Genomic DNA, 21076 nt, shown 5'->3' on the forward strand with positions numbered 1-21076 from the left:
GGCCATCTCAAAGTTGGAAAGTATCTCTGGGTTCCTTTTTGAAAACTAGCCCTTACAAACCAGATGGAAGGTCTGTGGCTAAGTGCCAATACTTTGCCCAAATGCCCAATTTGTACATAGACAATAGGCATCGGAGGCGAATTGCACCATTCCAGCTCTCCGTTGCCCCCAAGGACTAAAAGTTCCAGTGGCATCTGGAATGGCAGAGCAAGTATTGACTGACATTCAAAGAACCCTTTAAGTGGACAGGACCAAGGAGAAGTATCTGTGAAGACATTGGAGGCTAGAAGACAAGTCTAGATACAAGGCAAGGTGTCATACAAGAGGTAAGAGACCGGAGCAGACAGTTCAAAGGTGTAAGAAAGTTTGTGGTGGGGAAAAAACAAGCCAGAAGGCACGCAAGGGGCATCAGTCAGCTAGGCTGATAATCCAAGGGAGTCAGAGGGTTCATGGTGGGAAGAGATCAAGCCAGAAGTCAGGCAAGGGAGTCAGAGGGTCCATTTTCAAAACTAAAAAAATATACTTTTAATATGTAACAAATGCAGGCTCTCACACATACCAGAAAGAGAGTTTGCTAGGCCATTTGAGAGTTGGACAGAATCTGTGAGTTCCTTCTGGAAAACTGGCTCTTACAATTCAGATGGAAGGTCCCTGGCTAAATACTGATGTTTTGCCCAACTACCCAATCTTCCCCATAGACTTTGTACATTAATAAGTCCCTGCTTAGCCTTTAGAAGCCAATTGCACCATTCCAGATGTCAGTTGCTCCCAAGGCAAAAGGTTATACAAGCAGGAAGAGATTGGAGCAGACAGTTCAAGGGTGTAAGAAAGTTTGTGACAGTGATGGGGGTCAGAAGATTCAAGGTCAGAAGAGAACAAGTCAAAGGCCATGCAAGAGAGATCACTCAGCCAGGTGAGAGCGACCATGACTAGCAAAGAACAAGTGGTCAGTCCAGGCATGAAACAGGGACTAGTTGGATGATACCGAGGTCAGCAACAAAAAATCAGCAACCCAAACAATTATTACACTACGCTACCCTATCAAAGGTAAAATAGCCATGCATGCATACAATTTTATGCAAGTTTTGACCAATCACAGGTAAATCTACAGGATCAACTGCTGAATGGCAGGTTCTTTGCAGTGCCACCACTGCCACCGGGGGGCAGCTGTACACAGCCAAGAGATATTTACTGCTAGGAGCAATAGCAAGAGCACAAGCCCAAATGTTGGAGTGTGTGCCTTACTGGCTCAGCAAGCAAAGGAACAGAGTGGTTGCTGCACAGAGCGATAATAAACAACTGCCACCAGCAGCTGACACCAGGGACTTCTGAATTAGTGTTGTCTATTTTGGGAAGTCAGACACTGTACCAACAATTTATTTGGCTGTCCATAAAAAAGTAATGCTGGCTGGGCCCCTGTCACTGCTAATCTTTTATATGACCCCCATTACTGTTGTGCCCCATATTAGTCTCATGGTTTTCTATTAATCTAATTACGCCTTTTTGCCCGGCTATTGCAGGAAAATAACTTACAGTTGAACTTACTTCCACTTCATCTATTTCACTATTGTGTGTTGTCCTTGTGCTCCTATTGCAGGCAATCAGTACACAGTGATGTATTATACACCTTCATTTGTGCCATGACATCTTAATGAAAAAGCATTTTAAAGTGTCAAAAAAAAAAAAAAGAATACTTCTTTATCTTAATCAGGATTTTTGCAAATCTGCATTGAACACAGCTTAAACACCATTTGCTAAATTGATTGCGTTGCTAAAAAAGCACAAAGTATCACAATAAACTGGATTCATGCCCCCGTGCGTTATTCTTTGAGGTTAAGTATTTTATGTCCTGCAGTGAAAAGTCTACTGTCTGTCTTTTAGGATTCTGTAATGTAATTGTGTGCTGAAACATCTTTTAAAACAGACTTAACACACCCTAATCCAGATTCCCTCCTTCCACCACCCAGCCATAGCCATTGCTATGCAAATATCAGCCCCCCAAATTTTCCCTTAGAGTGATTTTCAAGGTAGTTCTAGTGGATTTTGCCCACACTTTACTGTCTCCTGCAATTTTGGACAGTCTCTTTTTCAATATTGTCTTTTTGGTGGCTTTACATTACACCAAAGAGAAGGTTACATCTATCCACTCTACTCCAACTGGGATATATTACATGTGAACATTAGCCCAGGAGCAACACAAACCCACAGAACCAGGTGCAGAGATAAAAACTGACCTCCAGTTGCTATAAAAAAACAACAAAAGACTGATTTGGTGATGGGTCTCTTGTACCCATCTCCATAGACCTGGTCTGCTGTTGGAAAATCTCCATATTGTCATTGCAGCCAACATTAAAATTTTTCCTATCTCACACTGAAAAATTTGCTGACCTCCTGAAATAGGTTGAAAAGAGAATCAATTTCCAGCAGGGGAGCAGTAGGACCAGGGGTGTAGTGGGGCGGGCACAGGTGGGAATGCCGTGCCCTCACTTTTTCATGAATGGGCACGGGTGCCCACTCTTATTTTGCAAATAATTTTTTAGTGGTCCATGGCTCTGGCTGGTCCTCCCCCTCGTGGGGTCAGGAGTAGGACCCCACTGGGGAGGGGGGCGCATTGGCCAGAGCCGCAGACCATGTCTCCTGTATGGAATTGCAGGAGAGGTATCAGAGGAATAAGCACAATGCAGGCGATTTGCTGCTGGGGTTGTTGAGAGTTCAAAAGAAAACTCAGATGTATATATATATATATATATATATATATATATATATAGTGTGTGTTACTGTACCCTGCAATGCTAGGGATCCCAATTCCTCTCTTAGGTATCCTCTTTATGGGGAGGTTCCATCCAAACTTTTGGTTAGGGACCCACTGATTTCTAGTTATGCTCCTGGCCGGTATGCAGGACAGATGTGAAAATATAGGATAGATAGATAGATAGATAGATAGATAGATAGATAGATAGATAGATAAATAGATTCGTAGATGATTTTACCCCAAAAGCTAAAAATATGGCAGTAAACATGTACAAAGTAAAAGGAGCCCCTAATGTTCAGCAATGGAGAGAAGAAGCCACGTACCCAAAGTAAGTATTGGAAGAAGATTTTGTGTGCAAGAGAGGTCAAATAGTGGGACTTTTAAGGGCCACCATATAAAACAACAAATTTTATTTTGTATCAAATAACTACATACAAAACATATTTAGTAAAAACAAAATAGCAACATATTGTGTTTCACAGAGTGTATCCTTTAAGCGTTTAAGTGTTAATAGTGCAATACTTCAACCCCCTACAACATAACTCTCAGGAGGGTGAAAAAATGTTTTTTTTTTTCATTCAACACGTTTCACAGCACTAAGGCTGCTTCCTCAAGAATGAGTATTACTGAACAAATTCAGTATTTCCTAATGTATGAGATAATGGCTGTGCAGATGCACACAGCCCTTCTATGGGAGAATTTGCCAGGAGACCAGAGAATCCGGGGACCACAGAACTGAGATCTGAGTATGCTCTTGTTAAAGATGAAATAATTCTTGTTCCTGAGGAAGCAGCCTTAGCGCTTCAAAATGTGTCAAATGAAAAAATCTTTGAAAGTCCCACTTTTTGAACTCTCTTGTTCACAAAATCTTCTTCCAAAATATGTCAGTAACAACCTAATGGCAGAGATATGATTGCTTACCTGAGCTTCTAGTAAAAGTTGTCTCATAATTATCATAGACTTCTTTAAAGATTCCTTTTCAGCTGGGTGGAAGATGTCCTCATTGTCCTCTAGAGGAGATGGCTGGGCCACAATAAAATGGGATATCTGGTCATTTAAGGTGTGCAGTGACTTGACAGCTGTAAAAAAAAAAAACAACAGGGAACATGTAACCATTAAGCAAAAATGCAATAACATTTACTCTACTCTGATCAATAAACATTTTTTTTGGATTGGTTCCTATAGGTTACTACACTTAATATCCCAGTTGACCTGTCAAAGAGAATCCTACCTCGGAACCCAATATTACCGGGCAGGTTAAAACCGGTCATATGTACTTGAACGGCAAGAAAGTAAGCCCTGAGGATTCATGCAATAGCTCCACGTATAGCACTAACATATTACACAGCATTGTACATTAAATAGGGGTGGCAAATGATAGACAGATACAACCAATGACACAGGAGGAGGAGCGGACCCTGCCCAAATGAGCTTACAATCCAAGAGAAGGGGGATGTAGACACAATAGGATGGGGAGTGAGTAGTGAGGGTTTAAGAGACTGAAGACAGGTAGGTTTTTGCAGTATTTGAATACTTTACATTACAAACACACAGTGCTATCCATCTATGCATAAAGGTGGTAAAAAGTAAGGCCCTAATATATGTCCCCTATATGAATGCAGCTCCGAAATCATCATTACATCTTTAAATGCATTTTTAAATGCAAGCAGTGTGAGTATTTGAATTTGACCTAATATCAGCCTCTTGCAGTCCTTTTTTTTTGGCAGGTACATCAACTCATGTATATGTATTTCGCTTGTATTTTCAAAGCAGCACTATATGACCTATTACCATAGCATCCCAGAAATCTCATTCCTGCTTATGCGATTGGCTCTCCACTTTTCGGTAATAGTTTGCACAAAGATTCAGGTAACATTTACGTCCAACTTTTTCCTTTTATGCTTTGTTCCCCCAATCTGTTCAAATTCAAAAAATGAAAAGCTTTAGAATTTGCAGGAGCGGGTTATGTTTAGGTTTGTTCCCTGCTGCTGTTGTGTTAACGTTTTACAGAAATCAATAGGCGCTGAGATTTGACCGGGGCTGCCCAAATTTTTTTTTACTCACAACAGAGCTTGACAATAGTAGAGTTAAAAATAGTTTTGGTGCAGAACAAAGCTCTCCTGTGCTTTCAGCACTCATACAGCAGGTTCGCCAGTCGTACAGCCGACATTGTCACACAGAGAGGACTGTTTCCCTGAAATTACAGTGGGGAAAACACAAATAAAATACAACTCCACTTGCGCGCAGTCTGCCTCTAAATACTCAACATAACAGGGTGGCAAATGGAAGCTCTAATGGGAACCAAAAAAATAAAATAGCAAAATAATACAGATGTCCATGACTGGCCTGATGGTGGAATACGCATCACAGTTCCATAGGTCATCCTGCAGAGTCTGCTACACCTTTAATACAGACTTGGAAAATGTCCACCACCATGAAAACTAAGAACAAAACAGAAAATCACGGCACACAGCTGTGTGTAATAAAATTGAAACAATTTATTACACTTTATTTAAATGGTCCATTGACTTTTTTTAGTGGAGCTTGCTTCTTTTTACAGTTGAATTTCAATCCTAACTTCAGTCTGTATGGGCAGCCTTTCTCACCCTTTTTAACATAGGAGAACAAATAACTTTCAGGTCTTCGGGGGAACCCCTGCTTTAGTTACTAAATCCACAGCTCACAGTATATCAGTGTAGTGGTCAATGGGAAGAATTTCTCTTACTTTGCTGGTATATGGTAAGGCACTAATTGCTCATTTCTCCCCAGTAACCTCTGGTGGAACCCTGGTTGGGAAACACTGATCTAACCATTTTATCAAAATGTTTTTTTCAGTAATTTTTGCATTTTTTAAGCAGGGGGAAAGTGGGACCAAGGAAGGCAAAATATTAGCAGATTCAGTTTTATTTTTATTAAAGCTTTTTATGTTAATTATTTGAATTCACTGGGCAGTGAGCTCTCTTGACAACAAGGTATTCATAAACCAATATGAATCATTCCAGGCAAATAATAGAATAGATAAAACAGAACTAAACCCAAAGGATAATCCTGTCAACGGCACCGCCATCTTCTTCCTTCTCTTGTTCTACTTTCCCATCTTCAACCATCTTGAAGTCCCAAGCAGGTGAGTGGGAGTTCAATACATTCAATTGGGAGTTTATACTTCAGTTGTACCCAAGACAAAGGGAGAACCAAACCCGGACAAAAATCAGAGTTTCTGCTTTGTTCTTTGTGGTTGGCACCTTTTCAATAACTCAGCTAACCGCACCACTGAGCTGGTTCTTAAAGAAACAGCTATTAAACATTTGACAGCAGGAGACAGTGAGCAATACTGAATGTCTCACTACCACACTTATTCATTCTCTATGAATGTTGTAGCGTCTCACCTGAAGAAGCAATCCAGTAGCGTGAGAAAGTGGTACCTGAAACCAAACCCCAGCGCTAGTCTGAACATAGGTCCAGTTCACAAGGACAACTCTCAGTCATAGGGTTACTGCTGAACAACCGCCTAGGCCATGAATAACTTTGGAGTTAGTTTTGATCCAGTCACTGCAATAAATCCTGTACAGGAGAGATATGGTGGCCGTTCTGTCCACTTGGCAAGCATGGGAACCTGTAAGTGATACCCACTCTGGAACCTCACCACCCATCTGAACCAGCTCCAAAAATGGTCCCAGAAAGTTTAATCTGCCATCTCAAACTGCCCAAGAAAACGAGGAAAACAGAATACCACCTAAAGGCTTAAATTCAGGGTCCCAACACAAGTCAACAATGACAGCCACCATATTACTATCCTGACCTGGTTACTGTAAAAAAGAATGGTGGTGTATTTACTGGCATATGGTATGATGGTATAGTATGCCACTTTTTCCCTCATTCAGCAGCCTAATTTACCGGCAATAAATATTTACAAGTACTGCAGATCAAAGCAGCTGCTATGAGTAATGAGAAATATTTTGATGATCTGAATAAAAAACACAATTATGTATGTCTTCATATGACATATAAAGTTAATTTTATTAAGGTTTCTAAGCTTGTACATGAGAGAATATAAACATGATGGCCAGTCCATCAGGGATTTTACAAGTGCTTTTTCAAACAATTTGCCAACACTCACAACAGGAGTACAGAAAATACACTTCTGTTAAAGACGGGAAATAGATCCAACCATTTTGCTTTTCTATTAACAATGATGTGTTGGCCATAGCAAGGGTTGCCAACTGGCATACACTTTATATGTCTGGTAAGTACAAATAAATCATTTTCATTTCATTTTATGTGTGGAATTACTCCGCCACTATGAAATATATTGAACGCTTTATTAGGTAATACATGTAATTATCATATTCAGTATGTCTGTCAGTTGCCATTCCTATGGTTACCATTCCTATGTATGGTGGGTTAGGAGGGCACCTACTCCTACATACACACTTGCATCACTTTCAGCATCTGAGCTACCTGCAGTAGCATATTGCCGACTTCTGAAAAAGTCTTACTCTCAGCTTTTTGGCCCCCTTTCTCACCCAACACTTTGACCCCTGATTGAATAAATGCCTAATGCTGCATTCAGACATGGCTTTCTGGCCCTTGATAACACCATGTTTGCTATTTGCTATTTTCTGCTGCCAACCCAATCTGGACCAACCATTGGTTTGTGTTTTTCTGACTCTGACCTTTGTGTTTATCACTGAGGACTTCCTGCAATTGAACTTTCCCAGCCATGAACTCTTACACCCTTGAACCATCCACACAGATCTCAGCCTTCCATGTATGACCCCTGCCTCATATTTGGACTTCTAGACACCTTCTCAGGTCATTATCCTTTACTCAGGCCTTGTTCTGGTTGTCCTTCAATCCCTGCCCTGGTTCATACATGACACAAAGTCAGCCCCTGACCTATTCTTCTGGCCCTTTCCTACTGCTTTGTAGGTGGGTTACTGGTTGTCTTTCAACCCTTGACGTGGGTCAGATCTGAGAAGAGTTCAGCTCCTGACCTATTCTTATATTCCAGGCCTTTCCTCTGGCCTTGTCTCTTTATGGGGGTTCCTTGCTTGTCCTTCAATCCTTGCCCTGGGTCACACATAAGAAAAGGTCATACCCTGACCTATTCTTAGGTTATGGTCCGTTTCTCTTCTCCTACAGGGTTTTCCAGTTGTCCTTCAAATCTTGCCCTGGGTCAGACATGAAAAAAAATCAGCCCTTGACCTATTCTTGGGTCCTGGCCCTTTCCTCTGTCCTTGTAGGGGTTTACTGGTTGTCCCTTCAATCCTTGTCCTGGATCACTCGTACCCTTTTAAGCATTTCTGCACCACTCCACATATATAGGCTGCTTTCCTTTCATATTTTCTTTTCAATTCCTTCCATTGTTGTGATTAGACAGTGAAATCGGTAGAAGATGTCAGGACAGTGGCTTAAAGCTGCCGATGCTGGCAAAGATATGAAGATGCTCATAAACATTTGACTGTTGAAAGAAAAAAGCAGCTCTTTGACAGTCACAAACAATTATTCCCATGCACCACAATGACACAGGACCAACCCAAAGTGTTGCTGGGGAGCCCTTTGGTTTCTAGTTATGTCCCTACATTTGAAATGGAAGAAACTCACATTCTGAAAGCTATCATCACATGCATTAACAGTTATCAAAATGCTATATTTTTCAAGATAATAGTTGTTTAATGCACATTCATGCTCGCTAAAAGTTTAAACTAGTAATTACCTGAAATGCTTTTTGCATGTTATACCTAGATATTTTACCAGTTCTGTTCTCTGGAACTGAAAATATATAATAAAGTACAAAACATTATTATTACATTAAAGCAGAATGCTATTCTTTTTTTTGGATAGTGCAGGGATTTGTAAAGGTAAACCCTGGGGAAAAATACTGACCTATGTAGTTGAGCCCAACACACTACAAGGGTAAATGCTCCCAAAGACTCCTTAAGTGGTTCAGATACCCTAACACTTCTATCAATGTTTTTCATATCTGTTTATGACCATACTGGAGAGATTTTCCCTCACTTTCTTTTAAACATGGGGGAACCCCTTGAAATAACTTTCAGGTCTTCAGGGAACCCCTTTTATAATTACTACATCCTCAGCTCACAGTATGTTAGCATGGTGGTCAGTAGGAATAAAAATGCCCTTTACATTGTTAGCCATTGGGAAGAATGTCAGCAAAGAAAATTGGTGTCACATGGACCTGAGAGCCACAAAATTGTCCATTGCTCAAGGAACTCCTTCCTCTGGAGTAACCCTAGGGTTCAGCCCTGCTTGAGAAAGACTGCACTAAACAAAGAGAATTCGGAAGTGGTTGTCAGAGACAGGTAGGCATGGACTACAACAATTTCCTGTCCTATACTGACGAATCAAAATCTGACTGTGTTTAGCGTTAGACAACTCAGAGTAACCAATCAATCATATTCAATCTTTTATTGACCAGATATTGTTTTTGAATAAAGTCTAAAGTTGTCTGAAATTCATCTCTCCGTGTTAAAACCAAGAATCCACTTAACAAGCAGGAACATAATGTACCCCTGTATCAAACTCGGCATCTGCAATATTCCTCCCCCCGCCTCTGCAGTAAATCGGAGGAGGACTTATTGCAGCAGCTGAAGGATAAAACTAGCAATTTAACATCATTTACATGAAGCTGTGCTTTTTCATTTTTCCCAGACACCAATGACCCCTATTTATAATGCAGGAACATAAGTCTGCAGATGCAGTAAAATGTAACTACTGAAATTATATTTTCTTACAATAATTGCTCGCTGTGCTTACTTGATATTTTCAAAGAGTCATAAAACATTCTGCTATTGGATATTTTTGGAGTCTTCTGTGCACTGTGTGAATGGTAAAGAATGGGCAGATTTGTTTTATATTTTTGCAGTATTTAATGGACATGAATGACATTGGTGTAGTAAAGATAACATTCCATAAAAGCCCAACAAAATCCAAACGTGAACAAGGAAAATTAATAAAGCAAAATTTAAATTGGACTTCAAAACTTGACTGCCTCCTTTTTTGACACTGTAATTCTACAAATGTTCTAGGATCTATTCTTTACATCTGATTGGCACCCCCACTGGCTAAACCCAGAGCTTGGGGATCTTTGAGTAAGGCGTAGGGATTAACAAGAGAGTTTTGAAAACTCGATTTAGCTGTGAATTTGGCCATTCTTGGTTACTAAAATTGTAAGCGAGAATGGCCGGTGTAAATTTGCCCATCAAGCTCGAATTAAAAAAAAAAAAAAAAAAAAAAGTGTGCGATCTGTGGCACTAGAGGTTAATTAACCTCTCAATGGTGAAACTCCATTGAGAGGAGTTCTTCTGCAGTTCCACTGCGATTCTCTAATTAACCTCTAGTTAATTAACCTCTAGTGCCGGGGATCGTAATGATTCCCTCGATCTTCCGATGGTTTCCCGAAATCGGTTTGCCGAAATTTCACGGACCTATCAGAAGTTCGGAAGTTCGATAACCATAACATCAATATAACTTATATTTGTTGTAACTTTATCAAATGGTTCCAAAAATGTAACCAGTCAATGGACAGTCTATGAGTTTCTCTGAATAAGGACTTGGATAAAAAGATTAAGACTATGTTCAGACTGGCAGTGAGGTTCCAGTGCAGTTACAGCTTCCTCGCAGGGCTGAACCTCTGAACTACTTTCTTAGACAGCCAATAAAGAATACATGGGGGGGGGGCAGTGAGCAGTTAAGTACTGCCCACTGTTGCTTGCTGTAACATGATCAGACACTGGTTCTTAATAAACTAGAGCAGCAATGCAGGTGGCCAAGTTCTGGGCGGGTGCGTTACACAGGTGCACTTGTTCCCACTGCCAGTCTGAACATTGCCTAATGTACTTACCCTAAAAAAAAATACAAAGCAAAATATTAAAATGTCTCATCTTTTGGGAACTATTGTAATTGTTTGTTTAGGTAGACCATAAAGCTGTAGGCGACAGGTCGAAAACTTTCTGTGGCCAGCTATAGGAATTATGCCACCTTCATTTTTGGGATGGCCTTTTCTTTCAACCTGATGTCTAAGGTAACTGTCTCCTGCAAAGAGACAAAGCCTAGCATTTGATTTTGTCTTGGAAGGACATTTCTTTTTATCCCTAAGTTTCTGTTGTAGAGATTTCCACTCACTTCTTGCAAGGATAGACTCTGCGGTAACCTTCCAGGGTTCATCTGTCAGCCTATTCTTTGGCACTATATAGTAGTCCTTAGATAAACTAAATCCTTAGGTTACCCACACAGTTTATGTCTGCTGGAATCTGTAGCTTGAACCCACACTGCATGGGACTTTGTCATTGGCCTTGCCAGATCCTCAGGGGCATTTCCTTAGAGCAACCTCAGCTCAACTCCCACTGCTGGCTTAGGTCACTATGGGCATTTCCTAAGAATCTGCCCTCCTTTTAAGGATCATGCTGGATCAAACTGGATCACTTTGTATAGTTATACTGTTTTATTGGGGTGCATCACTGTCTTTGCTTCACAAATAATCCCTGCATGTGGTCAGGGTGCTATACATTTTGCTGTGAAGAAGCACTGAATCTTTTACAAAGCCATCACACTTATTCTAGCATCCTCCTGGACACACAGACAAAAAAGTGGCTTCACTTCCAATAAATCTAATTACCATTCAAGATGGATTCCCCATGGTATGTAGTACAAGAGCTCCTATCAACTTTTTGCAGCAATATTCTGTTCTAATAGGATTTCAAAATATTTACTGCAAAAGAAAAAAAATAGATAAAAAGAATCATTTAGAGGATGCCATTTACCTCAAGATCTTTCTCAAGGACTAGTGAACTTGGAGAGGAAGCTGTCCACAGGGATACACTTCTGTTTATTAAGGGAACTTATAAAGCTAATGTTTCTCAGGGTCAGTTCTGTCGCTCAAGATTTTCAATCTATTATATCATATGGGTATGTTCTACAGGTATTTAAAGCATTCTTATATAGTATGAAGATGCTATATAAATCAATAATGATCCATTTTGACAGTTGAATATTAAAGCCATCGAAGCACCCTCTGTGCATATTATTTTATGCTCTTTTTTATATTTAGCTTTTTCTGACGCCTTAAATGATAGTCACATGATGTGCAGGGTTAGTCTTCTCTTTGAATCTTTACCTACCATTGGGTGGTACACTGTGAGTGTCTGGTACCATGCTGATGCTCCCAAAGGTGAGTGGGCCCGGGATGCAAAATTAAAGAAAAAGGGGTGACAAAAAGAAGTCAAACTAGGGAGTATTATAAAAATATGAACTGGACCAATATTCATCTTCGCTTGCAAAAACCAGAAAAAATAGGAACAAAAGGAAAAGTATAGAAGGACCAGTAGATGATTTATTGACAAATTTTAATTCAATCATTTGCTGTTCCTACTATAACTCGCAGGGGTGACCTTCCAGGATACCCTGCACTTACAGTATTTCCCTGGGTGAAACAGCACTGGATATCACTTATTCTTCTAATATTAATATCATTCTAACTTAAAAACTAAGGACATCATTTGGCAGAAAATAGGTACTTTGGGGGAAAAGGTGCTGGATTCAAAATGGGCATTGCAGCAAAAACTTATTTGTTTAATTACCTCCAAGCGTATAAACATTTTAGTTGGATTTTAAAGATGGACTGTAAATTGTTGGATGTTCTCTTGGTGGAGAAGAGAAAACAGGATGTGGACTGAGAAGACCACAAGGTCACCAAAAGGTGCTGAGCTAGCAGATAGAATACAGAGAAGATGCACAAAGTGAGCAGATTTGAAGGGTTAAAGCAGACAAAGAACTTATTATTACTATTATTTACACAGTATTTATATAGCGCTGACATATTACACAGCACTTTACAAAGTCAATTGTCACGTTATTAACTGTCCCTCAAAGGGGCCTATGATCTAATGTCCCTACCATAGACATATGTCATTAACATAGTTGTAGTACTTTTTTTGATGGAAAGCCAATTAACCTAACTGTATGCGTTTTGGGATGTGAGAGGAAACAGAAGTGCACAAAAAAAAAACAACAACACAAAAAGAGAAAACTTGGTAGTCTTTAAGACTTTGGTCTATTGGTGGTACAGTGTATGAGAAGAATAAGCTCTAGCTGTATATCCAAGTCCTATGTTTCCTAACCTCCCTGGCGGTATTCCCGAGTGTGGCTAGAAGTCAATTTTCTGTACCAATAGCGGTAACCCCGAGCAACACTCGGGGTGGAATTGCAATGAAGTTTTAAAACTTACCTGGTCCCCATGTGCCCGTGGCATCCTCCAGTGGTGCCCGTGGCATCCTCCAGCAATGCCCGGCATCTGCTACCTCTGACGATGTGTGAACATTGGGGACGTGAGGCCAGGGGACGCAGATGCCAGTCAGGCAGGCTGTACTGCATTAACATTTAAAAATACTTATCATTTAGACCGTCAGGGAGGTTAACCCCCTTAACCCAGTACATTGGAGAGGCGATCGGTGGGAAAAATACCTCTTACATTGCTGGACATGGGAAGAATGTCTCATTACAGAGAGACAAAAAGATCACTTTGTCAGTTAAACTGACCTGAGTGGCACAAATTACTCATTGCTTAAGGAACCCGTACTAACCTCTGGAGGAACCCCAGGGTTCCATGAAACTGTGGTTGAGAAACGCTTCCTTAACCCATTCTATAAATATTTATACCGTGTTAAAATGAACCTATATATTGCCAGCTTTGGACATGGTCATCTTTTGGTCATTCTCCTGACACCAGATACATCTGGGTTATAAAAATGTCTCTGCACCTAGTACTTCTGGGTATAAAGGTATCTCAGCAGTTATTCATATAGGGACAAGGACATCTAGACAGTCTATGCAAGCTTTAACAAACAAAATAAAATTTATGCTGGAATCCTGGTCTAACCCGTGGTAATATAGCTTATGTTGATACTGATTTTCTTTGGTTTTGCTAAGCTTATTCAGCTTGGGGCAAACTGGTGGCCCCCAGAGTAACCATAATATCCTCTCCAAGATTGTTTATAAATTTGTAATGTGTTCTTTTAAGTCCTATCAACAAGCAGACCTAGAAAAATGATTCAGAAACCATATTCATTACAGAGAATGCCACCTTTGTGGATTCAAGCGCCTGTGTTTCTTCATCGCTGTTTCCCGGCTCTTTGTGGTTTTTATCCGCGCCCGTCTGCCCCTCCACTGCCGTGTTTACCAGTCACAATATGTGCTGTAAATGAGACATAAACGCTCTAAAGCATTCTATAGCCCTAAACCACAAAATGAGCACTTTGACGCTTAGTGGTCCTTTATTACGGCTGGGTTTTATGAGTCAGAAAGGCATTTACAAATAAGAATAAGTGCAGAAAGAAGCTAAAATTGCATGTCGGTAATTACCGTGCCAGTCCGAGGCATTATTCATACGCATTTATGTCACTTGCCGGGCTAGAAAAATGTCTCTAATTCTTAATGCTAGACAAGAGAGGTTTGATGTGGAGAGGCAGTCGGCGCAAGATTCATTTTGGTTTTATGCGTGCCTTGGCATTGCTTGATATGATTAGACTGCACTATGTTATTTGTCTATAAGAATATTGGGTAATAAATAAAGCCAGGTGTACCTACTCAGCATGTCTCATTCCATATGAATATATTATGTATATCTGAGTGTTCATAAGGAAGCTCTGTATGGAAAGTACTCCTTTCTGCTCAGTATACAGTTCTCATTTACCTATGCAGTATAACATATTGAAAACTACACCCCGCTCAGGATTCAGGGACATTGTTTTTTCTCTTCAAGGAAACTAATCAGGAAACAAGCATGGCTGCCACCATTGCTATCCTCATTTTTTAAAAACAGAAGCTTGCATGGCTGGCATACTGACCATTTTATTTCAATGTTTTGATTCAGTAATATGGGGCCAAAAAGGACACTTAACAGATCTATGTATTTGATTTGCCACCTAAGTAATATAATATAGATACCAGTATGTCAGTACAATTGCCAAGAAATGGCAGCCCCCTATACTTTGTGACGATAGAAGCACTTTACAGTATAAAAGCCCCTAAATTATGAACTAAAAAAATTATTACATTTATTTTTTTACAGCTAGCAGAAGTACCTGAATCTGACTTTGGTGGAATTTCAAGTATATGTGTTTCATATGCGCAAAGACTCAATGGGATGCAGAGGAAACTCAAAAGCAATTCTTGAGTACCAAAATCAGCAAAAACATACCAAATTCTAACGAATTTAAACTGTAATTAAAGATACAATGGACCTGATTTATAAAAGCTCTCCAATACTGGAGAAGATAGACTATCATGGATGAACGTGGGTGGGGAACTCCTGCTGGATCAGCTAGGTTTACTTATGATAGTCTATCTTCTCCAGCCTTGGAGAGCTTTGATAAATCAGGCCCAATATGTAAAAAAAACATATTTTAAAGATAATAGTCATCTTAGAGTGTTCTTTTGCCCTAAACAATGTGCACACCTAAATCTGAGGTGTTGTCTACGTACCACAACTTCCATTCAGATTGAAAATTATTAATAAAGGAAAATTTCCAACATATTTGCTGCAGATAAACTATATATCACCTTAGGATATAATCAGAATCAAAAAAACCCCAAGCCAATCTATGGTTCCCTCATATCCACCCAGAGCTGTACATTAGCATGGAACCTCTTTTATTGGAGCACCCCATAATAAAGGTGGAAGAGGGACCAGTCAGTCCAATGTCTGATAATGGCTAAAGGAGCTTGCCGGGTGTCTTCACCAATCTGGCTTGGTGAGCACCACAGCGAGGGAAATGTATGCTGAGTGCTTTCAGTCAGTAGGGAAAATATATAATAAATCTAAAAAATTACCATAAACTGGGTATCTATTTTATTTTTGTCCTCATGCATGCTTTAGGTGAACCTTTGTCCATGCAGGGCTCAGATTTCATATCCTCACATGGCATTTTCAAGCTTTTCCTACACTTTTTCATTTACTGTACATAATAAATTTAACAAAAAGAATGGAATAAACCACTTTTTTGTGATAGCATATTTATATCTTACTTCAATCAAATGAGCTCCATGCTACAGGTTCCGTTGGGGTTCTGCAAAAGCTCAGACCAATACCGCTAATCCTGAATCTTGATAAAAAAAAAATATGAAGAAAATGAACTTTCTTCAGATAATATAGCCACAGAGAATAAGTGAGGTGGTGCTCAGATTAGCATTCAAGGACGCTGAAGAGAAAGGTCAGTCATAATTAAAGGCAGCCTCAAGCATATAAAACACAGCCTTAGAATATCAGTTGTCCTGCTAATAATCATTCTTAGTTGTATTTTTGTTCATTAGGTTGGACATGTACCAAGGCTCTGTGGCAGCTCAGGATTTTTTTTAATGGCCTCATGTTCAACTAATGGCATGGTAATAAACTGACACATCATCATTGGAGTAGAGCAAAGGACAGACTATAAGATCAGTTTATATTTCTTTCTGCCTCGTCACAGTGTCCAGTGATAGTAGTCTTTTCCCTTATTTGTATAATATTTATACCCTCTGGGTAATCCAAAACAATTTCCTTAATTTTAATAGGGAATTATTAAAACCAGGTCAGGATTTTTGCTATCTGCGCCCCATTGGAGAGATTTCTTTTCACTTTGCTGTCTTGTAGACCTAACAGAAAGTTAGAGGACACCAAAATAAATGAAAGGTCCTTTTTGTCAGTTATGTAACAAGAATCCCAATTGGAGGATTTTCCTTCAATTCTTGTTCTGCTGGGTTTTCCCTATCAAACCATGCAAATGGTGATATGCCAGTTTATAACATTGCCATTAGCAGAATTTAAGAACATAAAAAAAGCTGGTGTATACAAACAGTAAATGCAAAACCCAACCCTATTCAAATTAAAACAAAAAGTGACTCACATATCCTTTATAGAGTCACTATCACCTTGTCCATGCAGAGTAAATGACAGTGTTTCTGTAAAGGGCCCCCCAACCCCTCACTTTTAATTTTTCCTGTATTCCTCCAATTCTCTCTTTCTTTTGCCAAAAACACTACATGGCACTTCTTGGTATGGGGAAACATGTGACCTGCTCCCCTGTTGGCTCTTACAGTTCTTGAGCCTAACAACCAGTTGATAGCCCTGAGATATGTCCCATTATTGAGTAAGTGGGTCTACCACTCTCTTGGGTCACTAATGCATCTGATGTCAAAGCGGAAGAAGAATTATTGATGGAGTGCAGGAAAAATGAACTTGAAGTGGTCAGAGGGCTCCTTTATAGGGACATCATCACTTTGTCCTGTATGGTCTTCATTCCATCAACCTCAAAGGTACACCAAGCTCTAAGGCAGTGTTTCTCAACCAGGGTTCCTCCAGAGGTTGCTTGGGCTATCTTGAGCAATGACCAGTTTGTGACACCAATTCATTTTTTTTGGCTGACATATTTCCTATTGGCCAGCAATGTAGGATATTCATTAAACTGACCACCATGCCGATATACTGTGAGCTATAAATATAGTAATTATAGCAGGCAGGAAAACTAGTGCAGGTAGTCCCCGAGTTAAGGACATATGACATACAGACAACTCCTAGAGTGGCTTCCCTGCTCTCTGTGTGCAGGGCAGAGGCTTAATGGGGCGGTTTGCTTGACTTGCAGAAGAAATCTTTTGCCCTAATGACCAAGACAAACTCTGCAGTTGTTTCTTTTTGCATATCAAAGCACTGCTTGCTTTAGAAGTTAATGAATGTTTAGGCTCCATATGTTGAGACAAACATCTGTGCTAATTGCTTTTATTAAAATAATGTACCTGTTCCGACTTACATACAAATTTAACTTAAGAACAAACCTACAGAGTCCCTATCTGGGATGTAACTCGGGGACTACTTGTATGTCCCAGTACATTACAGCACATAAAAGGAATATATAATAAAAAAATGTTTTTTCATTAAAACACACACAAAGGATGCATTGGGGCAACATGTCCACATTCCATCATGGTGTACCTAAACCCTTAGTCATGTTTTTTTTCTAAAACTGATTTAAATTTTAATGGAAATACTCATTACAAGACCTATCCTCTACCTTACATTTCACCTGAATTTTCTTTTGATAAATTCTGTGAAATCTGGCAGCATGCCCAGCTCCTACAGCCTCGCCATAATAAATAATAACATTAGCGATGCCATGTTCTATAAGGGACTGTAAATTACCATTGGCGTGTTACGTCTGGCAGGTAAGGTCACAGGGAATACTCAGCGTTGCCTCATGTTTTCTAATTATTTGTTTTATTCATCAAAGAGCTGAAAAATTGCTTGTCTCATCAACGTTATCATTTTCTCCAGAGAGGAAGACGGAAAATGATTTGGTAAGGAGGAGGAAGGTGAGACTGCGGCCCGGATTAATTAAATGGTGATAAATATTTAAGAGATGCAATCATTTTATCACAGGCTGTAAAATATGTCCTCTTTTATTTTTGCACATCGAAGGATAGACTATATGCAAAGTAGCTGTTGGTTGTCCAAGTTAAAGGTGTTTTAAGAAAGAATGAAACTCAAGGCATAAAATGAGCATTTGGTATTTCTGAAGAATGCTAAAACAGTGAAAAAGCCACAGATTTGTTGCTGGAGTCTGTAGGCACACAGCTCATAGTATCCTACATAACATATCTCTGCTAAAATCACCTCTAGAATAAAACAGAAATGTTATTTTTCCTGCTTATTAGGCTTCTAATAGTCTAGGCAATAATCAGATGACTCCTGTACTAATATTAGGAAAAATGTGTAGCAGAAGGAAAAAACAGCATTTTACCTGTGCTGGCTTTGGATATTACAAAGTATAAAAATCAGATAGGTCTATATGCATCAGACCTTTAGGATGGGTTGGGGTTGTCTTTCTGTTGGCCAGCATTGAGATCTTGGCCTTACTGACCAATGGAAAGGTAGAAATGGCAAGAATGTAGAGCATATGTTGGTCAAATATATAAACCTCATGTAAAGTAAGCTGTAGCTAGAACTTCCATAGTTAACATTAGGACTTTATGGTCTTTTTAATGGCCAACAATGTGGTAGGTGGACAACAAAGACACAAATAGCAGGAAGGGGTAATGTATATTATGATTAAATCCTAAGAACCGCAACCAGTCATGGTCAGGATGTAACCCTACTGAGTATGTATTTCTACTGACAAAATTATAAATGACCCTAATGAGCAATAGAAGAACACAGGAGCCAGAAATAGTAGGTTGTATGACCATGTAAGCTCATAGTTCCAACTATGGAGACTTACCTTTTCTAACTGTCGTAGTCGACATTGTTACTACGATAGAAAGTGAAGGGAAATCTACATTTTTTTGACCGTCACTGGGAAAAGAGTAAATCTCCCACTGGTCCTGGTGAAAACTAGGGAGACCATTCACCATGCATTTTTCAGATGGCTTTACTGATAATAACTGTAAATCAGTGTTTCTCAACCAGGGTTCCTCCAGAGGTTTCCAGGGGTTCTTTAAGCAATAAGCAGTTTGTGACTCTCAGGTCAGTTTCACTGACACCAATGATCTTTTTGACTATGTGTAAGGCTGGGTACACACGCGCAGTAATTGTCCTTGGAAAGGATCTTTCACGATCCTTTCCAGCGACTAAGGATTGCTTGATGCCTGAACGAGTGCTGTACATACATACATATTTGGTTGCATTAAGATCGTACATTGTCCATCGTCCGTGGATCTGCCAGGACGGACGTTCAGATGATGGACGACGGGCACTGTACACACGCCAGATTCTCGTCTGATATCGGCCCTGAGCCCATTATCGGACAAGAACCTTTGGACATGTGTACGTAGCCTAAGAGTAACGATCTTCCTACTGGGCACAATGTAACAGGCATTCTTCCTTCTGACCACCAAACAAATGTACTGTGATTTGTGAATATAGTAAATATATCAGGGGGTTCCCTGAAGACCTGAGAGTTCCTTCAAGTTCCCCCATGTTAAACAGGTCAAGAAACACTGCAGTAAACCATGCCTGTTTATTTTTATATTGCTTCTAAAAATCTTCATAAGAAATCCAAGAAACAACATAAGAGTATAATTGGAACACAGGACCCAGTAATAGGTAGTTACTGAATATGTGCCTACAATGCAAGAATGCTAGGCATTACTTCAAGAAAATTTCATGCAAAGACTTTAAAAATTGCATGAGCATGCTAAAGCTTATACAGGATGTTATTGATTGGGTTTAACAATGCATTAAACAGGTCTGCCAAACTAACAAGTTTTTGTTCATGAAGAAGGATGGTCAGGTGCAAACATCAGTCTAGCATTGGGTATTCAAGAAGACTAATAGCTATTGATCCTGTTTTTTTTTATCCAATAGTTTGCCCCTGTTGACAATGGGTGGCTTCTCGTGTGGTTTGGCCTACTTCAAATGAGAACATTTTCTGGTCCTCTGAATACAACTGTCATGTCCTATCTACAATATGGGCACCATTTTCCTGACTCTCCTTGGCAGGTAGAAACCTCTGACATGATTCTTTTAATGAATTTCAAAGTGATGACATCATCCAATTATATGATTAGAGCTACAAGAATGTATACAAGCTGAAACGTTATGCCTGTAATATATAATAAAAGGAGACTTCTCTTTCTTCGTCTTTCGGCAGTTTGCTAATTGCATGACAATCATAATTATTCAATTTAAGGCACGAACAGAAAGCGGCGACTGCTAAGAGGAGGAAAGCGGAGCGCTGTAATCCATTAATCTATGAAACGCTCTGTGTTTGTTTGATACACTTTACATATTCTGATTTCATATTCTTTGAGCAATTCATTATCTCCTGATCTCTGTCTATTCTGTTACATTTTATGGAGTGCCACTGTCAATTACAAACAAACCCATCTGCCTGGGATCCTCCTGGGTTTTGCCTGACCCCTTAATAAAACAAAAATAATTTAGCGTCAAGTCAAGCTGTGAGCGCTGAATACTACGAGAGGGAATAAATGAAACCTTATTTTCTGTTTGTACATAGACGGGTCTTGGTGATAGACTGCACATCACTGTTATTAGCTTGAACTGTAGTACATTACTCTGATAGCATCAGAGCCAAACAAGCCTGTAATTGGAGTGCCAGGTGAAAAATCCTGATTTTTCCACGAAGTGTGGGTGGAAAGAGAATCTTCATGGATTCTTTGAGCCTGATTTATTAAAGCTCTCCAAGGCTGGAGAGGATACACTTTTATCAGTGAATCTGGGTGATCCAGCACACCCGGAATGTATCTCTTCAAAGTAATTTGCTATTTGCTTGCTAATGTTTTAAATCCTGGACCAGATCCATTCCAGATTTCCTGGAT

The 21076-nt window shown here is 39.7% G+C and overlaps 1 protein-coding gene across 4 annotated transcripts in view; it reads right to left on the reverse strand.

Moving 5' to 3' along the window:
- Positions 1-21076, reverse strand: part of KAZN (kazrin, periplakin interacting protein) — a 323763-nt gene that overhangs the window by 248360 nt on the left and 54327 nt on the right. For all 4 annotated transcript variants that reach the window (XM_072427300.1, XM_072427301.1, XM_072427303.1 and 1 more), the window contains exon 2: positions 3674-3831. In XM_072427300.1, coding sequence (XP_072283401.1) covers positions 3674-3831 — 158 coding nt within the window. The remainder of the gene's footprint in view (positions 1-3673; positions 3832-21076) is intronic.

This window comes from Pyxicephalus adspersus, chromosome 11 (genome assembly GCF_032062135.1).
Source record: "Pyxicephalus adspersus chromosome 11, UCB_Pads_2.0, whole genome shotgun sequence".
Classification (NCBI taxonomy): domain Eukaryota; kingdom Metazoa; phylum Chordata; class Amphibia; order Anura; family Pyxicephalidae; genus Pyxicephalus; species Pyxicephalus adspersus.